Here is a 27,108-nt window from a genome sequence, read left to right as displayed (position 1 = left end):
GAAAAGGGGGGATATAAACCGGAGTGGGGTGAAGGCAAACCAACATCCATTATCTCTTACAATTTATCTAAGAGAGTCCAAAAATTCCTTAGCCTTTTCCGGCGATCAGAAGTTATACACAGATCCTTCATGGTTAAAGCGTAGTGTCCCTAGAGGGTAGCGTAAGGAGTACTGAATATTTAAGTCCCTTAAACACTTCTTCGCCTTATCGAATGTCTTCCTCTTTCGGACCAGAGCTGGGGAAAAGTCCTGGAATAACGTTATCTTGGATCCTTATAGATCATGGCTTGGGAATCTTTTCCAAGATTTCTACAGGCTTCTAGGAGTATCTGCCTCTTCCTATAGCTCTGCAGCAGGAACAGGACCGGGCGGGGACACTGGTTCAAGCCGGGGCCACTTATTGCAACCCGGTAGGCCCATTCTACCCTTACCCGGCTTGATCCAGCCTCCATTAAAAGCTGTGGCAGCCACTATTCGAGAAACTCTGTAAGCTGGCCTTCCTCTTCCCGTTCGGGAAAGCCCAGCAAATGAATATTTTTTTCAACTACCTCGATTATCGAGGTCATCAATATGATTCTCTAAGGTCCGGACTCGCTGTAGTTTCGGAAGTCGCAGCCTTTAGCTCCGCCCCTCCAACTTGGCACTCGATTTCCTTAATGTCTCGGTCGTGCTTTTTGCAGCACGGCTGAGAGTGAGTCCCATCGACTTCGGGATTCTTCAATAAAAGCGTCGATCTTCGCATCCAGTTTGGAGATGATTTCCATGAGGCTCGCCACCGTAGGTAAGTCCCCCGGGTGGCTGCGGATGCCTCAGCCTCAGCTGGAGAGGGTGGGGGAGGGGTTCCTGCTTGCTGAGAACTGCGGGCTCCCTTCCCTTTCGTCATTTTTACAGAAGATAAGCAACTAATTAAATTAAACAGCGATTTTAGATTTGGTGGGGGTGGGTGTCCCACTTTGCCCAGGTCTTGAGAGGAGCACTGTAGACTCAGACTTGCTGGGTCGCTGACATCTTGGATATAACCCCCTCCCCCCGAGGGGGGTGAAGAGCAGAGGACCAATTGCAGTGAGTGAGTGTTTGAGACTGGGAAAAAGTTCCATGGCAGGTGACATGAGTAGATTCAACCTTGCCGTTTAAAGGAGAATTGGATAAGCAAGTGCAGCAAAAGAATAGCTGTGCTATGGAGAGCATATGAATGGGACTAGCTAAATTTCTTCTTGAAGAGATCTAGTCCAATGCCTTTAGTAAAGTTAACCAAATCTTTTGTTTTCTTGTTTGTATTCCACTGGACTGTTTTTGATTTGAAAACAACATGTATAATCGTTCTGTCTCAAAATCAATGTATGCTAATGATTTGTGAATTGTTTGCTTATAGGTGGTATGGACAAGAGAAGGATTACAACGTCCTAGTTATGGACTTGCTTGGACCAAGCCTTGAAGATCTTTTTAACTTCTGTTCTCGCAGGTTCACGATGAAAACTGTTCTGATGTTAGCTGACCAGGTCTGTATTGTTTATATAATAAATCCTGGTTGGATTTCTAAATGTTTTCAGTGTACGTGCATGGGTGTGGCTGCTTAAAATTGAATGTCATGTTGCGGGACGCTGCAATTTCCAACTTGGATACCCAATAACCATGGGCAGTGTGGTGGCTCAGTGGTTAGCACTGCTCTATCTACAGATAATTCGGCAACTATCTATATGGAGTTTGCATGTTCTCTCCATGTCTGTTTCTGCTGTATGCTCTAGTTTCATCCCAGGTCCAAAGATATGCAAGTATAATGAATTAGCCATGGTAAGTACAGGGTAAGAGGAATAGGACTGGGGAGCTGTTCAGGCATTTGGTACAGAATTGAAGGTCTGAACAGCCTCTTTTTACACAATAACTAATCATTATTGTGCATGCTGTCATGGCTTTGTGACAGATAGCGAAAGCATGTGCACACCTTGAATATATCACAATAGGGGTACCATTTATCAGAAACCTAAAATGGTCTAGCCACATAAATGCAATGCTGACGAAGTGGCGCATAGTTCACTTTGTGTCCCTCAGTCTTTCCAACATCTACAAGATACCAGTGTGATTAGTAAGATAAATCCCCACTCCATCACCTCTTTAAATGTTCACACCATCCACTGTTGCAGTAGGTGCTATACATAGGGTGTGTTGCAGGAACTCTGCAAAACTTACAAAGTCATGACATCTACCAACTAGATGGATGAGGTCAGCAAACTATGGTATCATGTCTTGCATGTCTCTCACCATAATTTGGCACCGCATCACTTTTTGCCCTCTGTCTGTAAATCAAAATCTTAGAATTTTCTCCCCAGTTGCACTGCGTTTTCCTACATAGGCTGCAAAAGGTCACAAGGCAATTTGACACGTTCTGAAGCAGGTTGGAGTAAGCAGTAAATATTTGTCTTAAAAGTGACATTCACATCCCAAGAAGAAAAATGAGTAGTAATCAAATACAGAAGTTTTTATGCTGTAATTCTTGACTGTCGTAAATCATAAGCACTAGCATGTTTATAAGACCAAAGTGGCCTTATTATTGTGCTGCACTCACTACTAAGCAAGTGGAGACCAGCTACATCTTTTTTGTTTGTTGGCTATGTTTAAGACCACTATTACTACTAGGTTGAGCACCATATGTGCGTGCATTGAGTTAGTGTGGCAGGACTGTCACTGTGAAATCACAGGCAACTGCTACACTAATGAAGATGGTACAACTCATCTTCAAAGAGAAGAGGCATCGCAACATCCCCTGTAATCCTTTAGAATGTGATGTTACAGCCTGGTTACTGTTAGTGTTACTGATACCCTGTAGTAGTTAATATTATATCATTAAAGTGCAAATGTAATTGTTTCAGAAAATTATATATTGAAATCTAATTGCTTAGGTAACATCATTGTCACTTTTTCTTACTGTCAGGATGGTAGGCGCATGGTGTACTGAGACTTGGGTAATTTCTTAGACAGCAATGTCTCTGCCCTTGAATTTAATTAGTTAAGCAAATGATTGAAAGGTCTAGACTTCCCAAAGGAAGTCTTTGACAGGCCAAGATAAATGCTATGGGTTGCGTTAGTTCTGTAAGTAATAGTCAGAGTTAATTGTGAATATAACTTTAAATCTGAATTCATTCTTGAGCATACATGTATGCGCATACACAGGATGTGGCGGTAACTTTGATTCCAATGGCCATCTTAATACCATGAATTTACTTGTTAGATTTCTAAATTATGGTACTTCTGAAAGGAGATGAGTTACTCACTGTTGATTCTAGGTTAATGCACCTGCATTGTTCAATCTCTAATCATTTCCAGTGTGAATAGCAAGCAATTTCAGTTTGCACTGGTAATATTTAGAATAATGGTACAAGAGCAGAGTTCTTGGGTGTGTGCGCAACAGAATTTTGAAGATAGCAAGATATGTTGGGAAATTAGCCATTCAGGAGCTTGGGCTTATAAATAGAAGTATAGACAGTGAACAAGAGAAAATGAGAGCACTGGTTATTCTTATGGGAGTATTGTGTCCTCTTCTGAGAACATTTTAGAAAGGATGTTGAGGGAGTAGAGAAAGTATTTGAGAAACTTCATTTGCCTAAATTGGTGACATTGGTGCTGTGGTAACATAGTGCAGTTTTAGAAATGGTTTATTGGAGCTATTCAAAATAACAAGGGCTTTTGACCGATTAGATAGTGAGAAACTATTCCCTTTGGTATGAAAGTTTTAAAAATAAGAGGCCATAGTTTTAAGTTGGTAGCATGACCAGGTGTGATCTAAGACAAGTTTTTAGTAACATTGAAAATTTGAAATGCATATGCTGACAGTTTTTGTAGTGGTAGATTCAACTGTTGCTGTCAAATGGGATTTTGCTAATTACTTGGAGAACACTTACAGGATTGCTAGAAAATTGGAGTGGGACTCAGTAAGTTCCTCTTAAGAGCTGGCAAGGACAGGATTATCCAATGGCAGCTGCCTTTGCTGCAACTCTTTAGAGTGTCAATGTAGTCAAAAATAGGGTAAGCTGTTGAAATTACAGAACTCTGGAGTAGCGAATAATCAACTCTGAAGATCTGTTTTAATTTCACTGATGAAATAATTCCTTGCTTTGCCATTCGGTGCAATAAAGGCTGAAATCTGTGCTTTAGTTCATAACCTTATGTTGGGTTAGGATTGTAAAATTCAATATATCATGGACAAAACATTCTGGAGGAGAGAATTAACTTTTGCAAGACCTCTCCTGTGTACGCTTAAATTCCAGAATATTCCCATGGCTTTGCGGCTTTTTAACTTCTGGGGCAATCAACAGAGTTCTGTTTTGTCTTTGTATGCTGATAAACTGCAATGACATTGATTTTTTTTTCCCCATGGGGTCTATTTAAGTATAAAGTGGACTTGGAATAGTGATTGCTGTATAGAGTACAGGTATATTAAACTTGGTTGTTTGTTTTATGTGTGCAATGCCGTGAATGACACTGACTCTATAATGCAGTCCTACAATAAGTTCCAAAACTTATAACACAGTTGTTTCAAAGTTAACATTTAAATATTCAACATTGAAGTTTTCACTTGTGTGATTTAGATTGCATGGCTTTAAATGGAAAGTGAAGTAGAAAGCAGGAGACAAACCATCCTCCATTGTCATTCTGTCACTGCCATTGGAAGAATGATTGAAGTTTTTAAAATTTTTGTTGCATTCATGTTAAACCATTTCATTCAATGCAGTTTGTGCTGTGCAAATCAGTAATTTTATGAAAATGGTAGAATTTAGGTGATCTGAGTGGTTACTACATTTGAAGGTTAAAAAAATTCAATAGTTTTATATTGTATACAGCCTAGGAATAAGGTTGGCTCTTAGAGTTTTCAATTAGTCAGTCTGAACAGATTGTGGGTGACTGAATAGTCATTTCAGTCAGTTGGATGGCGATGGTTTGACTGGGCTAGCCACCTGACATTCCCAAATACTTTGGAGCAGAGAGAAAAATAAACTGTCCCAAGAATATGCTGTTGCAGCAACTTTCAAGCATTTAGAGCTCCATGAAGTCAGGAGATGCTATTAGATGTTGGGGTTAGGGAGCTGTAGAACCTGGGGAGGAATTTGTTTAATGCAACTGTGAATGAAGGTGAAGGCAGCCTATCAGCAGTACTTTGTTTTGCAGCTGAGCAAGATTAGAGCTCTGCAATGAATTAATGTGCCATCTTCCTGAAACTGGAGACAAAAAAGCTGCAGCTACTGCAATCCAAAGTAGACAGACGAGAGGCTAGAAGAACACAGCAAGCTAGGCAGCAGCATCAGGTGGTAGAGTAGAGTTATACTTGAAATGTTGACTTCTCCACATCCTGCTGCTGCCTGGCTTGCTGCGTTCTTCCAGCCTCCTGCTTGTCTACCTGACTGAAGCTGTGTACATGCTGAAGTTATGCATGAAAATATGTTGAGTGTATTTTCAAGAATCCAGAGCAGCAAAATCCTGATTGGGAAATGGTCTGGTAATCTCCGAATCTGAAGTAGAACAGTAGAACAGAGTTCTAAAGGTCTTGAAAGAAAATTAATTGAGATCCTTTGTAAGCTTTATTTGTTATCACTATTTCAGAAAAGACGGTGACATCTATCTTGATGGCAATTGGCTGTTTCATGTGATCTGTGGGTTACAGTTTTTTGTTGCCCTCATTTAACTGAGCTGGCTGTTGGAAATAAATTATATACATACTGGATTATTTTGCAAAGCAGTGTTCAATATTTGCTCGCAACTCTGGAATATTGTGACCATGTTTTCTTGGCAACTATCTGGGATTTCTCTCTTTTTTTTTTAAAAGATACTGAGCTTCAGTCAGATCATTGCTTAACTTTGCTCACTTCTGGGATCATAACATATTTTCAGCTTTTAGTTCACTTCATGTGACATTGGTACTTAAGTATTATATAGTTGAGTCTCAAAGTAGTATGAATATAACTTATTGTTTCTAGCAACCAAGTTTTCTCTCCATTTCTGTTTTTCAGATGATCAGCAGAATTGAATATGTGCACACAAAGAATTTTATTCACAGAGATATCAAACCTGACAACTTTCTAATGGGTATCGGACGTCATTGTAATAAGGTTGGTATTCAATCTGAAGTATTTAATAAATCAGGAACAATTTAGCAGAAACCTAACGTAATGAAAAATGCAGAAAGTTTGAACAGTGACTATTTCTCTACCAAAAAAATCATGTAGAAGTTAATTTTTATTGTCTTAGATACCCATTTTGGGAACTATAATTTTACTATGGCTCCATTTAACTTTGCATCTTCTGTTTTAAAACATGATGAAAGTTGTAATAGACAGAGATCTTAACTTTAGAAGTAAGATGAAATATTACTTCTCTTCCTAGCAAGTTAAATGAAGGCATAAAGCATTAATATTACCTGGATGATAAGTTTAACGTGTTTTATTTAAACTTTGTGTACAAACAGACAATGGAGTGTGTAAAATAAATGAACAGCTCTTTTTCTGCACTGCCCAACACCACCAACCTCACCCCTGCAAAAACAAACCTCAAAGCTGTTCTTGTAACAGCAGCCTTGACTCACCTGCATTGTAAGTTGTTGCAGCTGGATTGGTCATGTGATGCATTTTTCATTATGACTGAATCTAAGTAATTCTACAATAATTTGAAGCAAACCATTGGTCTGTCTACCTCTAATTATCAGTTTATTCCCTTGGTACATTCTGAAAACCAAAATTTTATTTCTCAACAAATCACTCAGTAGGATTTAAGATTGTGAGAAAAGATGAAGGCAGGCTGGAAGTAGGAGGCCTGAATTGGAACCAGGCTGATATTAAAGTAAGATAAGATTTGGCCAAAGTGGACTGGGAACATTACTTGCAGGAAAATCTGCAATGGAACACTTGGAGTCGATCAGAAGGAAATTGAGTTCAGGAGGTAACATTCCTTGTAAAGGAGAAGGATGAGACGCAAGTCCAGAGAACACTAGATGTTGAGGAATGTGCAGGAATGGATTATGAAAATCACTGGAATACTCAATGCATATTGGAGAGGGGCTGTAAAATAAGGTGAAGAGGGACATACTAACGGTGACAAACAAAATGAGAATACCCAAAGGCATTTTTAAGTATGTTCAGGGACAGAAGAATAACTGTGTGAAAAACTAAGAGACAAGTTAAGTTTTAAATGTGTACTTTGTATCTTTCCTTACTATAGAGAAGGATGGTGCAGGTATAGAAATTAGTAAGGAGAACTGTGGTAACTCCACAAATTGGAATAGGGAGAGGTAAGGCAATGGTCTTAAAATTGATTAAATCCCCAGGCCCAGATGCGATGTATCACAGGCTGCTGTGGGAAACAAGGCTGGAGATTTCAACCACCCTAACTTGAGGTGTAAAGTAATCTTTGGCACAGGAGTGGTGCCAATTTGACAGGAGATCAGTTAATGTGATACCATGATTCAAGAAGGGTTGTAGGGATGGACCAGGGACCTCAAGGCCAGTGAATTTAATATCAGTGATAGGGAAACCTTTGGAAAAAGATTGAGGGATATATTTACTTTGTACATGAAGACCTCTAATCATAAATAATCAAGGCCTCGTCAGGGTGAGACGACATCCAATAAATTGAAGCATTTTTGTGGCAGTGACTAAGATGTATAGATGAGGTTGGTGCATTTAATGTAGTCCATGTGGACTTCACTAATGCTGTTAACAAGGTATCATATTCTAGACTGGTTAAGTAGACAAGACATCATGGATTCCAGTGCAGTGTGGCAAATTGAATCCAAAATTGACTTCATACCAAGAGGCAGAGGGTGGTGGTCAGAGATCGTTTTTTGATTTGAAGCTTGTGTCCTATGGCATATGGGTCAGGATCAGAGATGGTGCTTTTACACTTGTACACATTAATTTCCTTGAGTGTAAGAGACTTACCAATGATGTGAAAATTGGTGGTGTGGTAAATAGCAAGGAGGAAGGCCTTACACTTGGGACAATATGGACAGTCTCATCAGATGGATAGGGCAGTAGCAAATGGTATATTATCTGGAAAAAGTGCAGATTTTTGGAGGAAAATAAGGCAAGAGAGTACATCATGCATAATAAGACCCTTTGAAGTACAGAAGAGACATGTGTGTCCAGGTGTTCAAAATCTTAAAGAAACAGGACATCTGGGTAAAAGCAAAATAGTGCAGATGTTGGAAATGAGAAAACAAGAGCAAGTACTGGAGAAACTCAACAGTCCTAGCAACATCTGTGGCAAGAGAAACAGTTAATATGTTGAGGCATCTTCAAACTAAATGTCAGCTTTTTTTTTCCTCCATAGATGCTGCTAGACCCAAGTTTCTCCAGCATTTTGTCTTTATTAAGACAAATGAATAAGTTGATTAAGAACACATATGGGTTTACTAGCCTTTGATTATTCAAAACGGGGGCATGCTGGTGTTGGACTGAGTTGGACAATATCAAAAATCAGATGACACTGGGTTTTAATTCAGTGGCTTTATTTGAAAACACTAGCTTTTGGAACACTGCTCCTTCTTCAGGTGTTAGTGAGAGAGCATGACCTTAAGTACAGAATTTATAGTAAAAAGGTCAAAGGGTCATGCATCTTGTGAACGAATTGAACAGCTGGCTCTTAAATCTTCAATCCATTAGAATGTAAGTTCAGGTTCCGATTAATATGCAAATACCAGAATTTCTTTAAAGTCACTGCCCTAAGATAAGTCACTGACCTCCAGTCAGACAGTGTATATCAGACTTTGGCACGTTGGTTTGAGGATGCCAGTGGGCAAGTGCATAAAGAATGCAGGATGTTATTCCCAAAGGCCTCAACAGACTTCTTGTCCAACTATGACACAAGTTTTGTCATAGTCCACAACATATGCAGACTGTTTGACTCTGGGTCTATACTTGATGGAGTTTAGAAGGATGAGGTTTCTAATGGAAACATATGGAATACTGAATAGCCTGGGCAGTAGATGCTGGGAAGATCTGTCTGTTGGTAGGAGAGACTAGGTCCGGAGGGCACTGCCTTAGAGTAAAAGGAGGATGTTTTAGACCAGAGATAAGAAGAAACTTCTAATCAGGGTGGTGATTCTATGGAATTCATTGCCACAGAAGGCTGTGGAAGCCAGGTCATGGAGGATATTTAACACTGAGGTAGATGGGTTCTTGAGTATCCAGGGTTACAGGAAGAATGAGGTTGAGAAACATATCAGCCATGATTGAACAGTAGAGCAGACTGTATGGGTTTACTGGCCTAATTTCTGCTGCTATGTCTTATGGTCTTATGATCAGAGGTGTCACCTCCTTTGTATTGATGACACCAGGGCAGTGGCTTGAAAGAAGTGGGAATTTGCATGTAAATCAATCAAAATCTGCACCTCAATTCTTTTATGAATTGTCTAAGATTTTCCCCCCTCACTAACACCTGATGAAGGAGCAGCACGCCAAAAGCTAGTGTTTTCAAATAAACCTGTTGGACTGTAACCTGATGTGTGATATTTGACTTTTATTATTCAAGGCTTTAAAGACACGAGTAGGGGGAGTATGATAGAAATGTATAAGATGGAAGTTAGGCAACAGCTGGAATACTTTGCACAGTTCTGGTCACACACTTTAGAGAGGATATAATGGCACTGCACTGGGTGCAGTGCAGAGCAGATCAACCAGTATGGTGCTTGGGCTGGAGATGGCTAAGGTACACAAAATTAAGGGGCATGGAATCTATAGTCCCAATGCTTTCCCTAGTGGGGTCAACCAGAGGTCACAGTTTTAAGATGAGGGCTAGTGATTTTACAAGGAATTGGAGAGAATATTTTTCATTATGGTATCTAGAACTCACCACCTAAAAAGTGGATAGAGAGAGGAGTCACCATAGCATTTAAGAATTTAGATAATATTTGAAATAGGAGAAAGTGAGGACTGCAGATGCTGGAGATCAGAGCATTTCCTGAAGAAGGGCTCATGCCCGGAACGTCGATTCTTCTGCTCCTTGGATGCTGCCTGACTTGCTGCGCTTTTCCAGCAACACATTTTCAGCTAATATTTGAAACACCTTTGTAAATAAGGCTACTACCAAGTGCTAGCAAAATTGGACTTCAGTAGATAAGTGCTTGATGATTGATAGTGTAAAAGTCTTTTCCCATTGTGTAAAGCTGTCTCCAGCATTTGGCTCTTTGTTGAGATCCAGCGATTTTTTTTTTTATATATATTATTTATCTGTTGATAATCTGATTCCTGTAACAGAATCTCATCTTTTCCAGAGAATCCAGTTCTTTCAGCCTTGGCAGTAAAATTTGGAAATGTAGTTCCTGGTGTTACTATTCTGTACATGGCATTAGAACTTATTTGAGTGTATTTTACCAAATGATTTCCTAATTTTAAACCCTTTTCACTTAAGCCTCTTTCTGCTCTCCTTAGGATAAAGACCCAGAGTTATCTCTCTTCCATCAAATCTAGATTCTGCAATCTAGTCAGTAATCAAAACTTTTCATACACTCATCTATTTCTGGAATAGCAATTAAAACTGCATCTAGTATCCTAAATGTGGTTCTGCAATACAACTTGTCTGGTTTGTTCTCCACCCTAACATTCTTTTGTTAGTGACCTGGCAATACTGTTCTGATCTTCATCTGAAATCTCAAGGATTTTCTAGCTTTGATGTTACCATATGTTTGCTTTAACACAATCTGCATTAGCTTTTATCTGTGAGCTCTCTTGAAGTTACATTACCTGAATTAAATAGGATCTTCTATTCCCCCCTCACTCCCAAAAAAATCCTTTTAGACTCACGAGCACAGGTATTCATAGCTTCTCCACTATGAACTGAAATTGAAGCCTTAGCATTTGCAGCATCTGACAGTTTACAGACCTGGCTACGAACGTGATATTTGCCAGTTTGTTTATTAATAAATATGGTTGGCAATGTCTTGCCAATCTGTTTTATTATATTACATCTAGCATCAAGCCTCCGACCATATAATCTTAACTGGTTAAATAAACATGGAAGAATAAGAAAACTGTTCATTTATTTCACATCTTGGTTGTGCTCACTGTTTTCAGTGTTTATTCCTGATAGAAGGTACATGACTACAAAATTATTTTGGATAAAATTCAAGGAGTTAAATGTGAATTCTTGTCATTCTTGAAAAATATTTATAATGATACTAGAATAATTGATGTTAATTCCACTTTCATTTCATAAGGAATGAAGTTGAGCTTTGTATGTTTGTGTGCTTGATTTGAAGTTTGTCATTTTTGAGCTTGAGCAGACAGGCAGCATTGGCAACATTATGCATGCTGCATTTGATATATTTGAATCTGTTTATAGTGACAGATAAACTTGGAGTGGCAAACAGCTTTTTAAAAAAAACTCAGGTTTTTATTAGTCACATTGTTATACATCAGCAGAGTGTGTTTTTTTTAATGTATAGGTGCTGCTATCCCCTTGAGTTTACCAGAGTCTGCCTGTTTTAATGCCAACTTGGGCCTATTTAATTGTAATCTTTAAAGGAAGGTTGTCTGCAAAGGAATCACCCACCCCACCCAAATAGACAATAAAATTAGTTTTTTTAGGTGTGCCAAAGGAACTTCCATGCTCTTTATTGCACACTGCTCTACATCTTATGGGATATTTTTTCCTGCTTCATATAGGTGACACTAAAAATATTTTAAGATTTAAAATTTATTCCATAAGACTGTATCAACAAAATGTTATCTTAGTCAGGGTACATTTCTGTAGATGTTAATGGCTTGAGAAATACTTTTTTTCACGCATGTTTGGCAGTATGTCAGCAGGCTGGTGTTACTGGTGAAAGCTATGACAAGAATCCAAGCATTGACATCTTAGCAGGAGTAGGCCATTCCGCCCATCAAATTTGCCCTCTAATACATTGTGGCTGATTAAACACTTAAATTGCTTTTCTTCACCCTATTACCATAATCCTGTATGAGATGATTGAGAAATTTGCTTGGCAATCTGCACCTTAAACATTCTCAAAGACTGATATTCCAGTCCTCTGCAGTAAAAGTTCAAAAGGATCACAACCCTCTGAGCAAAAATATTTCTTATTTCTAACCAAAATGGCAGCCTTTCCCACCTCATTTTTAAGTTCATCGCTCATTCTTAAAATCTGTAGAGAATAAAGGGCAAGTTTTCCTAATTTTCGTTCATAGGATAGTCTTGCCATCCTGTGAATATATTTGGTGAATCTTTGTTGCATTCCTTCTATGACAATGGTATCTTACCCGAAATGGACCAAACTTCCACACACTACTCCAGGTGCAATCTAACCCAAGTGCCTGTACAATTGAAGCCAGATTTCACTTCTCGTATACTGAAATCCTCTAGCAATAAAGACAAACATTCCATTAGTCTTCCCAATATCTTGCTGTGCTTGCATGTTTTTAATTTGTTTCCAGTCTCTTGACATTTGAGAAATATTTGCATCTGTTTGTCCTACCAAAATGGATAACTGCAATGTGGAAAATTATTTAATCTGCCATGTTCTTGCCCTTTCATTCAGCCTATCCAAATCCTCCTGAATCCTCTTTACAGCCTCCTCATTGCACGCATTCCCACTTTGTACCATCCGCAAGTTTGGAAGGAGTACTTTTGATTTCTGCATTCAAATTACTGATATATGTTTGTGAGCAGTGAGGCCAAATTACTGATCCTTGTGGTAGCCCACTAGTCACAGCCTGCCAATGTAAGGATGACCAATTTTATTCCTATTCTGTGCATAAAATAATAACTATCATACTAGTGTGCTACCTCTTCCCATGTGCTTTTTTTGTTACCCGCCTCCTGTGGGTGACTTCTGAAAATCTTAAGTATGCTGTGCCCATTGACGCTTTTTTATCAATTTCGTCAGCAACATATTTGAAAAACATCTAACATCCTTGTGCGCTTTCCATAAGAAGTTGTTGGAAAGTACATGGGACCTGACATTTTACTCTCCATACTCATGAGACTAGTTCTGTTCCTTTTTTAGATTAATTGCAACCAGTGAATGAGTCTGGAATTTCTAGTCTCTTTTTTTTTGGTCTTTGCACCCTACTTGAATGAAAAGTAATTGCTAGCTGAACCACTGCCATTAATTTATGACATTATTCATCTTCCGACTCAGATTTTTGTGTAATTCTACATAGTTTTATTGAAAGGAAGAAGCATTTACTTTTTCCTGACTTTGGGAGTAGGATGAACATTCTTCAGTGTCCCAAGAGCTTGACTGAAGCTAGTTCTGTCTGAAAATTGTAGGGTCTAATCTGCCACTCCAGGACTGGGTGGCTGTGCAACCTGTTCTGGCAGGATTGAACTTGGATGAGCAAAATAGCAGGATGTGTTAACTTTGGACTGTTTAATCAAAACCTTGTTACTCTTGCCTGCATATTCTAAGTTTGTATCAGCATTTTATATCTTTTAAAATTAAATGAAATTTGTGGTACAAAATTGTGTGGCTCATTGGTTACTTGGCTTGGCAAGGTATTCAACCCAAATGTTTGTTTTAGCAAGAGATGACATTTATGCGACATTTCAAATCAGATTGTTTTCTTAGTATAACTGTGCATGATGTTGAAATTTGCCCTGTTAGCAATAATGTAAATATAATTGCCAAAATCTTGAGCAGCAGCCTAGGATAGCCCTGTGCTCCAGCAGACAGACTTCCTTTAATAAAGACCACGCTTTCATTAATAAGTACTTGTAAGTAAACTGGCATAATTCAGTATGGACTACATGATTGATTACAGTGCATCCCTTATTACTGTAAATTGGTTTTTTTCTTCAAATCTTGCCTTCAGTTCTATCCTTTTCTAGTTACTTTTATATATTGCAGATATGAGTTCACAGTATAGCTTGGTCAAGCTGTAATCATGACCTGACTCAGTCTGTCTTGTAAAATCTAATTTGAGTAGCCACCTAACAAATATTATTACTTAGTAATTAGTACATTCATGCTAAACATACTTAATGTTTTCTTTACCTCAGCCCATATTTAATTTAGATAGTGTTTGCTGACACCTGCAACTGCAATGAACTATGCGTATGCATTCATTCTGGAAGGTGTGTGTGAATGGCTCCAAACACAATATCACATCATAGAATTTGTGTAACATGTGCAAATGTCATACTGTGCATGCTCAGTGAAATGTACGCGATTTTAAAACAAGGTTCACTGGTGGGAAAAGTGTTGTAAGTGAGGAGGAAGATGCTCAAAACAAGGGCCCAGGTGCCCTGAGGCCGCCTTTCCAGTCCCCCTCTGTCTTAATTTTGCACTGTTCTCCCCCTTGCCCACCCACCCTGAATCTTCCACCCCCTCTTGCCCCGTACTTCCTCCTACCGTCCAACCCCACCCCTGTACAGAGCTCCACTCCCAATCTGTCTTCTGCCCTGCAGTATTCCTGTGTGCTGACTTTCTTTTCCCTATCTCCCGCTTGCCCTGTTGCTTGCTCTCTTGCTGGGCTTTACCCCATAGACTCTTTGCATATGTGCGCAACATTTAAAGAGTGCATTTGCTGGTGTCAGTAAATGCAGCCAATGGTTTAACCATACGCAACTGGGTTCCTGGGTAACTGTGCTAAATTAGCTAATTTAAGTTTGGTATCATGAAAGCACGCAATTGTTGGGCTTAGCACCCTTTGGTTGATTGTTCTAACCCTTGATAAATATTTACAAGTACACATTATAGGTCACGATGGGATCAGACTTGGCTGAGGTACTTTTTTTTTTCTCTCCCCCTAGTGAACAGCCTCATCTTCCCTTTCTAAAGTGTTGCTGTTAGTGACTGCCTTTGAAGCAGTACAACAGTTTGACGTCCCCCCTTCGAAGCAAAGGAAGAAAAGTGCACTATGAAACTTAGAAAAAAGCTGTTTGCATACTTTTCTTTATAAATAGTAAACACGTCCAATATTGACTTTGAACTTTTTACATGCCCACATATTGTCATTGAATGCACTGACAATTTCAGATTTTAGCCAGTTCTGAGAATGCGGCTGTACCTTAAAGACATGTTTGTCTCATTGAACAACGTATTTTGGAAGTAATGCAACTTAGCAAAAACTTTGGTCATCACTGTCTTTTTTTTTAGTAAAATGTGAGAGGACTGGGTGACAAAATTACACCTGTTGCACTCAAGTAAATTAAAAATGTTGACGTAATAAGCAGAAAGCACTGTAGTCGAAGTATTCTGTAGACATATTGCTATTGCTAATCAATAACTTGAATTGTAGTGAAATAATTGTTAAAGAAAAGAGTTCTGTAGGTGTGACTTATAAATGTCATCAGATCTGTATTTTAATTGAGAGGGGTAATTGTGCCTGTAATCGAGTGAAATGCTTATCTCAAGCTAATTTAGCATGCCTATTGCCTAATATTAACCATTCTGAAAATTTGACCAAACTATTTTGCCTAACTGCCTTCTACCTCTTCCTTACTGAAGGTCTTGATATTCGTTACATGATCAAATTTTCATTTCAATAACATTTATAATATTACCGTGACCTGAACACTTCCAGCACTAATCCTTGGAAATTGTAAATTCCAAAAGTTCAAGTTTCCTCCTATGTAGGCTTTTACAATGTTGTTTTAAATAACAAGGCACTAAATGATCATTGATCTATTTTCGTAATTTTTCTTTCTGAAGTTGGAAATGCAAATCAATAGCTAAATCCATAAAAATAGCACAGACTTCAGAACTGTAAGCAGTACCTGCGGGCTTCATGTTGCATGATTTTGATCATTTCTGTTCTGGCGCTGCCTGTGTCCTTGTACATTAATAACTTGCCTTAAAACCATAGGACATACTTGACTAAAGCTTGCCAAATGTCAGCTAAAATACTAACACAGGTAGTGTTTTTCCTTAACTGTCACTTTTGCTGTGTCTCTACACCCTTTTGCAGATGCAATTGTGTAATCTTGCTCCCTTATTCATTAAGTTTAAGATTGAAATGGGGGTGTTTTATTTAATTTTGGACATAATTGTTTTGCTAAGCTTTTACTGGTTTTTCAATTACTTTAAAAGCACTGTGGTGGTTGTGCTTCTATTGTTTTAATTTAGAACACAAAATTAATAGAGCTGATGTTGGGAAGATGGATGCCATTTGGCTGCCCCTTCTTAAAAGCCTCCGTGTTGCCTGTCTGCGCTGGCCTTTCTATGTCAGCAATAATGTTCATGCACTGCCACAATCTTCATTTGTTCAGTGTTTAGAATCTCCAGTGGGGAAGAGGAAAAGAAGCATGACTGTTAGTCCTTCTCACGATCCAGCTTTCTCAGGATTAAATCAGGTCTGAAACTGTCTCCTACTCAAGCCAACCCTAAATTTATTCTTTCCAATCTGATTTAACGCCACTAACTGTGTTGGCATTATTCAGACTTACATGGTAAACGTGTTTGTTTTCTTGGAAATTTCTTGTTCTGTTAACTAAATTATTTTCTGGCTATGGTGTGCTATTAGGATTGGGCTGAAATTTGACAATTTATGTGTAATCTTTATATTTCTTTGTATCTGCACTGATTTTATTTTAGCCTTCCTCCCTCTAACTGAATTCTGGCTGGGAGAAAACAAACACGTTTGTTCGACCCCCTTTGGCACTGGTGCTTTGTGAACCAGCTAGTTAGGTGTGTCCACCTTTTCATGTCTGGATTTGTTAGCTTCCCACAGTGAGAACTGGCAAAATGGGGCAGGTTGGAGTGTTGGCCTTGACTGGGACTCAGACCAGCCACCATGGAGGTGTTGGGTGAGTGCTACACTACTTAGTCACCATGCTGACTATAGTGACTTTACGTTCCTTAGCTCTGATATTTTAATGACAAGTGAAGCTGGCATATAAAACTTAAGTGCAGGTTGCATCTTCAGCGTGAAAGGACATTCAGAATGAGCAATTGAATAGAATTATTGAGACTTGAGTGTTTTCTTCCCAAGATTGTTAATTTAATATTGCCTGTATGATAACTTTTGAGGGGTTGGCATAGATGTTTGTGGTAGACTAACTGTGCCAGTGTTTTAGCCATTTAACAAATGTATGTGGAGTTTGTTTTGGATCTTGCAGCGTTTGGAACATATTTAGTGATTGCTTTTAAAAGCAGAGTGGTGTTTTGAATAAGTGGATATATTGTCAGAAAGGTTCTAAATGAGAATTAGAGAGCTAGGCGACGTTAGCTCAAACAGGTAAACCTGCACACTATCACTCAAAAGAAAATTTAATCAGGTCAAGCAGCGTGCTTTGAAAAGCAAGAATTGACCTGTTCAGAGATGCTATGGCATACCTTTGGAGCAGGTAGATCTTGAATCCAGGGGGTTGCTGTTTTTTCCCTTTTTTATTTCATCTTAATAGTGATGGTCCGTTTTGGTAATTTACAATATTTATAACTTGTGAAGTTTGGGTGTGTTCTCCATTTGATTGAGAAGGCTTTACACTAAAACACAATTAAACATTGATTTAATTTGTCTGGTCAGATACTTTTAATTGGCATTGTTTACACAAGCCTATTTTATCTCCATGGGGTGTTCCTGTAGCAAAGAGAATTGGAATGGAAGTAATATTCATTTTTTTAAAAAAGTCACTACTGTTGGCAGGAATATTGGAAAGGAAATTGATCATTTAGCGATGTCATGTGTTCTAGGTTTACTGATGGGCTAAGCCATCACCTCCACATTTCAACTCTTATCCTGTTGATCCAAAACGTGGCTAATGTTATAGGTTTTGAATCCTTCCACAGCATATTGAATTCAATTTTTTTAATGTTTGGAATTTAAAAACTTAATGATGTCCATGAAACCATTGCCAATTATTGGAAAAACCCATCTGGCTTACTAATGTTCTTCAGGGAAGGAAATCTGCCATCCTCACCTGCTCTATGTGTGACTCCAGACCCAGTGCAATATACTCTGAAATGATTAGATTAGATTACTTAGTGTGGAAACAGGCCCTTTGGCCCAACAAGTCCACACCAACCCTCTGAAGAGCAACCCACCCAGACTCATTCCCCTACATTTACCCCTTCACTTAACACTACAGACAATTTAGCATGGCCAATTCAACTAACCTGCACATCTTTGAGGCAGGAAACCGGAGCTCCTGGAGGAAACCCACGCAGACACAGGGAGAATGTGCAAACTCCACACAGACAGTTGCCCGAGGCGGGCATTGAACCCGGGTCTCTGGCACTGTGAGGCAGCAGTGCTAACTAGCCGCCCACTTAGTTTCAAGGCCAGCAAGGGACAGGCAATAAATACTGGCCATAGAGCAGCACCCCCATCCCATAAGTGAATTTTAAAAACCATTTGTTACAGCAACCATCCAATTTTTGCATATCAGTTCAGGAAGCTAGAGAACCTTATTTACTTATTGCCCACCTATAGCTTAAATTGCAGCGATGCAACATCTATGATCCCAGCCATCCATTGAAATCATTTGCAGCATTCTCATTCTGGCAATGCAAATAGGAAGCCTCATAGCACAATGGAGCTAAAACACCTAATTTCAAGTGAGTTTGTAAATAAAGTAATGGAATAGTAGGGGGTGAAAGAATTGGTAAAATGCATAGTTTAGGTATGATTTCTTTTTAGTGATAAATAGTAAGATTTATTTATGATTAAATCCAACGACTGTTCTTGATTTGAATATCCAATGAGCAATTTAATTTCAATTCTTCAATCTTTATCATCTGGTTATATATTTACTGTTGGGCTTGCCCATAAGGGCTATTAACAATTAACCATTGCAGTCAAAATTTTATCCAGACAGTATTAGAGTCATAGAATAATACAGCATGAAAACAGACCTGTCAGTTTGACTTGCCCATGCCAACCAAGTTTTCCAAACTAAATTAATCCCATTTGCTTGCATTTGGCCCCTATCCAAATGTCTTTTTAAATGTTTTAAGTACCTGTGCGAACCCACTTTCTCTGGCAGTTTATTCCACATATAAACTACCCTCTGAAAATGTTGCCCTTCTCAATGGCCCCTTCTAAATCTTGTCTGACCTTAAAAGTATATTTTAAAATAAAACCTAATTTTGAGCGTGCCCCACCCCAACCACCATAAGTGAAAGACTTTTGCTATTCACTTCATGATTATATGAACTTCTATAAGGTCACCTCAACCTCCTATAGTCCATGAAAAAAGCTTATGCTCAAACTCAAGCCCTCCAGACCAGGGACATCCTTGTAAATCTTTTCTGAATTGTCTCCATTTTAATGATATCCTTCCTATAGCAGGATGACTAGAACTGTATACAGCAGTCCAAAGTTGCCTCACTAATGTCCTGTACAACTTCAACATGTTCCCACTCCTATATTCGAAGTGGTCTGAGCAATGAAGGCAAGTGCACTAAAAACCTTTTAATCGCTGTCTACCTGTGATGCAATTTGGCAAGCTCTGTGTGTATTCATCATTGTTGTTTATCATTTATCAGCAATCCAAGTCAAACTTTATTAACCAACAAATAGGTGCTGTATGATTAGACCTGTGTTGCAATTGCAGTTTAAAAATGATGCAGCTAAGGACAAATTACCAGCATTGTATGCCTAGTTTGGAGAACAGTAGTTAAATCAATAAGTGTTTTGGCTGAATAGTTTGTGATCACTTTTAGTTAATATGGGTAAATTAATAAAATCTTAATTATATGGCATTCTGGGATCCTTTGGACTTTTCCTTTGAGAGCTTTTTACTACATGATATTTCAGAAAAATCCTTCTCAGCAATTGGTTAACAGTTGATGCTAAATGTTTTAATATTGGCCATAGTTGAGAGAATAATTTGACTACTTAGTTACACCAACCTTGTCCTGGATATTTCTTGAAATTGTACATTTGGAAATAAATTAACTTATAGCTGTGATGAATTGCTTTCAAATTGAATTAGTGCACCAAAGGTGAATGATTTCATTTTAAATGTAATTTTATGAAGCTTTTTTAATGTAATTCACAGATGAGGCTTTGAAATATATTTTTACTAAGGCCAAAATATGTAAAAGTTTCTTCCTAGTGTGGCTAAGTACAATATAGTTTTATTTAAGTAACCTTCATGTGAGTAATAGAACTAAGATGTTCAGGAAGGTAGATGACCACCGTTGCTAATCATTCATCTGGCAGATCATAGGCTAGTTAGTTTTTCTTTTAAAAGTTCTTCGTCTACTCAAGAACGCTTTGGAAGTCTGTGGATTTTGATATGACTTTCAATTGTTAAAAACAGTTTTTTGAACCCTAACTTATTTTGAATTACCTCTGCTCACTATCACATACTGTTTCACTTTCACACAAGTTATTAGTCAATTTGTGAGCTCTGTTGATCACAGTGGTTGTGTATCAATTTGAAAATTCTTTTCACCAGACCATTATTTATTGCTAACCCCTAATTGCCCTCAAAATGGTGGTGATCTGCCTTGAGCCTTTGCAATTTTTGGGATAAAGGTACATACCTTATTGCTGTTGGGAAGCAAGTTCTGTGATTTGACCGAATAAATGAATTTTGATATAATTTCGATGTCTGGATAGTAGGTGGCTTGAAGCATTGTAAGTCGTATGGTTCTGCACTACCTTCTAGGTGGTATAATTTGTGGTTTTGGAAGGTGATGTCAAATTATTGTCAAAAGGCTAATATATGAAGAATAATGCATATTAGCTATATATGGTCCAGTTAAAATTACTTAAAAATTAAATGAGCAAGTAGAACACAAGAAAATAGTTACGTTTTAATGCAAAACTCTAGCAAGACTCCACCTGGTATATTGAATTGTTCTAGAAACTGCAATTTGAAAGGATATACTGACTTTGGAGGAACTGCAGTGTAGATATGCCAGAATAACACTAGGGTCAATTGAAACAAAATGCATTTACCCTGTAATTTAGAAGTTTAAAAGACCATTTGATCAAAGTTTTCAATGATGACCGTAGTACTTGAGAGAAAGCATCCTGCCTCTCTTATAAATGGCATTTGATGCTAGATTTACTATTTTTGGCCAATAATGGTAACCCTTATGTTAAAATTGTGGGTAAAGTTCTCTGATTATTATTTGAATGGTGAGAGACATTGGAGGTCCCTTAACCACCTCGAACTGAGTGATTTACATTTTAGAGGTAGTCATTGTTGTAGTGTGGCAGAAAGGTTCTTCACAGATCCATAACCAGAAAATATATTTTAGATATTAAGTCAAGGGTTAAACGCAAGGAGGCCAGTTTAATTTTCTGATCTCTTGAAGTTAAAGGATCATTTCCCTCCATTGCTGGTACTTCAGTCGAAAGATGGCATTGCCTCTGCATAGATATGCCAGCCGAGGTCATAATTCATTCCTCTAAAGCAAATTCAGCAACTTAAAAGATTTACAAGGATGTTGCCAGGGTTGGAGGATCTGAACTACAGGGAGAAGCTGAACAGGCTGGGGCTGTTTTCCCTGGAGCATCGGAGGCTGAGGGGTGACCTTATAGAGGTTTATAAAATTGAGGGGCGTGGATAGGATAAATAAACAAAGTCTTTTCCCTGGTGTCGGGGTGGGGGCGGGGGGGTCCAGAACTAGAGGGCATCGGTTTAGGGTGAGAGGGGAAGGATATAAAAGAGACCTAAGGGGCAACTTTTTCACGCAGAGGGTAGTATGTGTATGGAATGAGCTGCCAGAGGATGTGTTGGAGGCTGGTACAATTGCAACATTTAAAAGGCATGTGAATGTGTACATGAATAGGAAGGGTTTGGAGCGATATGGGGCCGGGTGCTGGCAGGTGAGACTAGATTGGGTTGGGATATCTGGTCGGCATGGATGGGTTGGACCAAAGGGTCTGTTTCCATGCTGTACATCTGACTGGTAAGAATGCCACCACTGAACAGAACATATTTGTAAATATTAAGTTGACTTCCTTTTGAGGCATGAAAGCAAAGTATATGCCTATGAAAGTTCTCCATCTGAATCAACTTGTTTCAACAGCAAATTACAGAACATTCCTTTAACTCACGTTGGAATGTGCAGTGGATCCCTAGTAAAATTAGCATCAGGATATTTAATGATTGAAAATCTGTCATTTTTTTGTCATGTTTTGAGGTAGCAAAAATTAAGCTTTCAGACGCATTTGGAGAGAGGTGTTGCATTTATTAAACTCTTTATGTTGGGGATGGATTTACCCTGCTCAGAAATGATCAGTTATGAAAAACGCATTAGTGGAAACTTTCATCCTTTCTGAAATAACTTTGATTGATACTTTGCCTCTCAACCGCAACACCCAATAACCTTTACATCCAGTTGTATTTATTGTAAAGCGTGGTCACTGGTAGGTTCTTTTTCTTGAGTCTTACACCCTTGATGCGACTGCAACACGCCAAGCTTTCTGGAGGAACCCTTAACACAGTTCGCAGATTTTGCGAAGCCATGTCAAAGATCTCTCCAAACAAAGGAAACAGCCTTTCCTTTATACAGTACAAGAGTATCACTTTACAGTCAGTAACGCCCCCAAGATAATCCCCAGCCATTTACCCACAGTACGTGCCACTCAAGTCACAATATGGTGATCACATCATTTCCAGAAACAGTATAATGTAAATCATCCCATAATGGTCACATCTGTTGTGAATCATTTTTTTAACTGCAGGGAGTAGTCAGAATTTTAATTGCAATGTTTTTATTGATTTTTGAATAAGGAATGATAATGTAATTCTTTTACTATGAATAACTAGGAAATGGCCATGTAAATTGTTCTGAATGGTGAGGGATGGGAATTGCATTCTATCTTACTTTCTGTCTGTAAGACAGGGACATACTGTTTGACCCCCGGGGCATCCAATTTCTTACAGGTTAGCAAAGCAAATTAACCCCTCAACATCTCAACGATCAGTTGATTTGTGCACAGAAATCTCACACCGGGAACAGTGTAGTAAGGATTTTTTTTGGCTTATGTCGTTTGTAGGATGAATATTGACTAAGTCAGTTTCCAACTTTTTGAAATAGTCCTATGGAATTGGTGTTCAACTGAATGTCAAAATTAGAGTGGTTCTGGAAAAACACAGCTGTTAGCATCCCACATCAGGAAGGGTTTTTGCCCGAAACACCGATTTTCCTGCTCCTCGGATGCTGTCTGACCTTGTGCTTTTCCAGCACCACTCTAATCTTGACTCTGAATCACAGCATCTGGAGTCCTCACTTTCGTCTCGTTGAACTGAGTATGTAGATGTGATTTAAATTTAAAAATCTCTTGAAAAATGACACCTCAGACTTTCACCATTGTTGGAGTGTCATTAATCCGATGTGCTCAAGTGTTTTGAAATGGTATTTGAACCCATCACCTTCTGATGTGGATGAATGTGTTATTACTGAAAGAGTTCCAACTAAACTCTGCACTGCAGTATTAAACTAGCTATTCAGGACAGTAAAGATGAGCTTCTATTTGGGTGGAGCTGAATTAAACTTTGTCACGATAGCGGTGAGATGTGGACAGTTTTTTTATTTCCACCAATTGATTTTAATACCAGGGCATCCATTGGCTAAGTTTTAAAAAGGAAAGGCTGACTTAAGTGACCACCAAATTGAGCCAAGCTCCAGAAATCAATATGTTGTAAACTAACCATGAACTGAAAGTAACTCTTTTTCTTATCAAAAGAGACTGAAGCCAGTTAAGTGTAAAAAAAAAACTGTCTTCTTAATTTATACTTGAGTAATGAGATTTGCATTGGAGATGAAATGTTCTGAATGGTGTTGTCCAGTTTGGAGACAATATCCCCAAATGTAGGAATATGAGTGTGAGCTGTGTTTTTAAGCAATCGCTTCGGCAGAGCATTATTAATAGATTTAGAACAGTGGACTTGGGAGAAGCACTCTGCATGTGCTCAAAGGAAAAAGCAAATGCTGACCTCATGGATTGGAATAACATCAGAACACCAATATCAAAGATCTGCATGCTTGGTCCAGGACCAGCTAACCAACTATGGTGCTGGTTTATACCTTATACCTCCAGAGCACTATAAGACTTTAAATTGTTACCTTTTATTTTCCTTTTTGTATTGGAGATGGTCCCCTTTTTAACTTGTGTTTATATCCTTGTTGCTTTTTTTGTCTGGGTTGGGAACTTCCGGAAAAACTTGGAATTGACTTGTGGATCCAGTAAATCAGTTAACTGTGTGTAACTGGAATGAAATATTTTTGTATTACAAAACTATCTTAAATTTTGTTTTGGCTGACTGAGGTGGAAAGTGGGAGCTGATTTAACCCTCTTATTTGTAACAGGTTTTAGACTAAAGTTGTGTGGAATATTAAGGTCGTTTTTTAAAATGAAACTTTCATCTATTGTAGCTTATTTAACCAAACATATGCAACCGATGTTTGTTGGGGACTACGCTGGCTAGTTTGCCCGAGTTAAAGTCATTTGGGCATATAGCTAAATCAGTAAGTAGGAACTTGTTTTCCCTTCACATTGGTATTGTTGCAAATTATCCTGATAAATTCAAGTTGAAAAGCTTCAATAAAATGTAGTTTTAGCAATAGTCAAATACGAATATCTATAATAGAATTAGAGGTAGTGCTGTGGTTTGCATGAGATATACAAACCAATTTTGTTTCCAAGGTTGTTCTAATTTATGGGAGCACAACGTCAAGTCTCTGACACCACTGCAATCTCATTTCACAAATGAGTCACCTGTGGAATGACTTTGCTGAGTACTTGATATAAATTCTTAATTGAAAGTCAGAATTTTGATGCATGTTGAAGATTATTGATCATGTTGGATTACTCTCCACTGTTTGGGAAATGTTATTTTACTACTTCAAGCCGAATGAGCACAAGCACACTCCTTTTGGTAGTCACCTATTGAGAAAGGGATTAGGGTTGTACTACTTTCTAACGTTTCAAACAACCGCCTTTAACTTTACCAAAATAACTATCAGTTTTATTTTAGCCAGTGTATGCTAAGGGTCTGCAACATCATTTTTGGATTGCTGCTATGTTTTTTGCCTAAGTGGCAACTTTGGTTTATTTCCTCAAATCTTAGGTGGCTTTTGGTTGAGTTCTAGTCACTAAAGTTAATTTTGGGTTTAATCAAGATAAATTGCTGCAGACACTGTCAATGTAACACTTTTCAGTTATTTCAATTCCTGAATTGGAAATTGTTGTTTCCAATTCCTGTGCCTAAACCTACGTCAGTTATGCTGAGCATGACGATTACAGATACTTGCTAACGATAAGATAGTGTTAAGGTTCTGTAGTAATTTAATGGTTCTGTTCCTTTGCCTCAAATCACAAATGGTCGTATACTTTCAAATAATTTGAACTCTATTATTTTTCTTTGATCCTGTCTCTCTCTTTAGAAAGGCACAGTGACAGTTTTTGGCAGAAAATTATCTCTTATGCCTTGGATATTTCCAGGGTTGGTGTAATGGTTTTCTGTATTTGTGGTTTTGTATCTTTTTGAGGGATTTGGGGTAAATGTAGAATGTTATAAATAATGGCTACCTTCAATCTGTAAATGTCTTGAATGAATTTATTTATCCAGCTACAGAACAACCTCCATTATCCGAATGAGACGGGGCGGGGAGTATTTTGTTCGGATAACTGAGAGTTTGGATAACGTTGTTTGGATAATGGATAGAGTTTTTAAATAGGACCTTGATCTTGATTGGGTTATCTGAAATTTGGATAATTGATGTTCAGATAATCGAGGTTGTTTTTGTAATTGGAGAGGCAGTGCAACCTGGTGTCCCCTGGAAACTGATAACTTGATGTCAGGTGCATTTTTATAGTTAACCTGATTGACAGCCTGTGCAGAGTACAGTCATATGAGCAAACTTTCAAAGAATACCCAATTATCAATAATACAATACAAATTATCTTTAATTGTTCAAGCTTTATATGCAAACATCATTTGAAAGGTTGAATTCATTTTGTGTACGTTAGTGTTGCTGTACAATTACCAGGATGTACAGTGAAATGGTAAGTTGGAATTATCACTCTAGAATGATACTAAAGTGAGTTTGTGGATGACACTAGCATTGGTTGACAGTAAGGTGGGAGGTGTTAATTACAGTAAGATGTAAACAGTGGTCAGATGGGTAGATAAGTGGCAGATGGAATTTATCCCTGATTTGAATATGAGGTGACAGAAGTAAGACAACGGAGTTCTGAATGATAGGACATGAAGAAGCTCAGAGGCATCTTGGGGTAGTTATCCACAGATCCCTGAAGGTGACAGGACAGTTTAATGAGGATAATTATGACATATGTGATGCTTACTTTAACTGGTAATAGATTATAAGAGCAGGGAGGTTATTTTGAGAGCTGTGAGAAACTTTGATTAGGCCACTGCTGGAGTTATACATGCTGTTCTGGTCACCACACTAGAGGGAGAATGTGATTGCACTAGAAGGAGTGCAAAGGTGATTCACCATGGCATCATCTAGAATGGAGTATTTCAGCTTAGTAAGGCTGGAATATGCTTAGGTTGTTTTCTATGAATCCAGAGAAGGTTGAGATGTGTTAAATTTCCACAGTGCTGTTTGGAAGCAACTTCATGCATTTTGACCCAGCGACCATGAAGGAATGGTAATTCCAGTTTTCAGTTCCATTCATAATTCCTCAGAAAATAAAGTGGGCCTTTTCACCATGCAGCACAATTTGGGCAAAATTCAGGCATGGAAGAATGAAGTAACATTTATACCATGTAAGTTCTAGGCAATGACCACCTCCACTAAGGGTCTTGGAAGAGTTGTGTCCAGAGTCGAGATTGTGTTGCTGGGAAAGCACAGCAGGTCAGGCAGTATCCGAGGAACAGGAGAATCGACCTTTCAGGCATCAGGACTCTGATCTCCAGCATCTGATAGGGGTGTCAAAAGGTCAGTGTGGACCCAATGGGCTGAATGGCCTACTTCCACACTGAGGGCATTGTATGAAATCTGCGGAGAAATTGTTTTTAGCAACTTCATTCTTGCTGTGTATTGTGCAAATTGTAGCCCCATTGGTTCAAATGTGTTTGTCTTGTAGTCCAGTTTGTTTAGTAAATATTCATTCTTGGTGTCAGATTTAAGTGATAATTGGCAAGTCACTTGAACATGAAATTGCAACAGAGTCTAGTTCTGTTGCTCCATGCTTACATTCAGCAGGAGTTGGTGCTTTGTGGTTCGTGACCTTGAGCAGCTATTTCCTGCAT

The 27,108-nt window shown here is 38.4% G+C and overlaps 1 protein-coding gene across 3 annotated transcripts in view; it reads left to right on the top strand.

Annotated features, from left to right (window-relative positions):
• csnk1a1 (casein kinase 1, alpha 1) overlaps positions 1-27,108 on the top strand; it is a 57,671-nt gene that overhangs the window by 12,549 nt on the left and 18,014 nt on the right. For 2 of the 3 annotated variants that reach the window (XM_072590926.1, XM_072590928.1), the window contains exons 3-5: positions 1,373-1,499; positions 6,000-6,098; positions 16,192-16,275. In XM_072590926.1, the coding sequence (XP_072447027.1) occupies positions 1,373-1,499; positions 6,000-6,098; positions 16,192-16,275 (310 nt within the window). The remainder of the gene's footprint in view (positions 1-1,372; positions 1,500-5,999; positions 6,099-16,191; positions 16,276-27,108) is intronic. The other variant, XM_072590927.1, reaches the window with a different exon arrangement.

This window comes from Chiloscyllium punctatum, chromosome 20 (assembly GCF_047496795.1).
Source record: "Chiloscyllium punctatum isolate Juve2018m chromosome 20, sChiPun1.3, whole genome shotgun sequence".
NCBI classification, from domain to species: Eukaryota; Metazoa; Chordata; class Chondrichthyes; order Orectolobiformes; family Hemiscylliidae; genus Chiloscyllium; species Chiloscyllium punctatum.
This window is presented reverse-complemented; position numbering and strand designations above follow the sequence as displayed.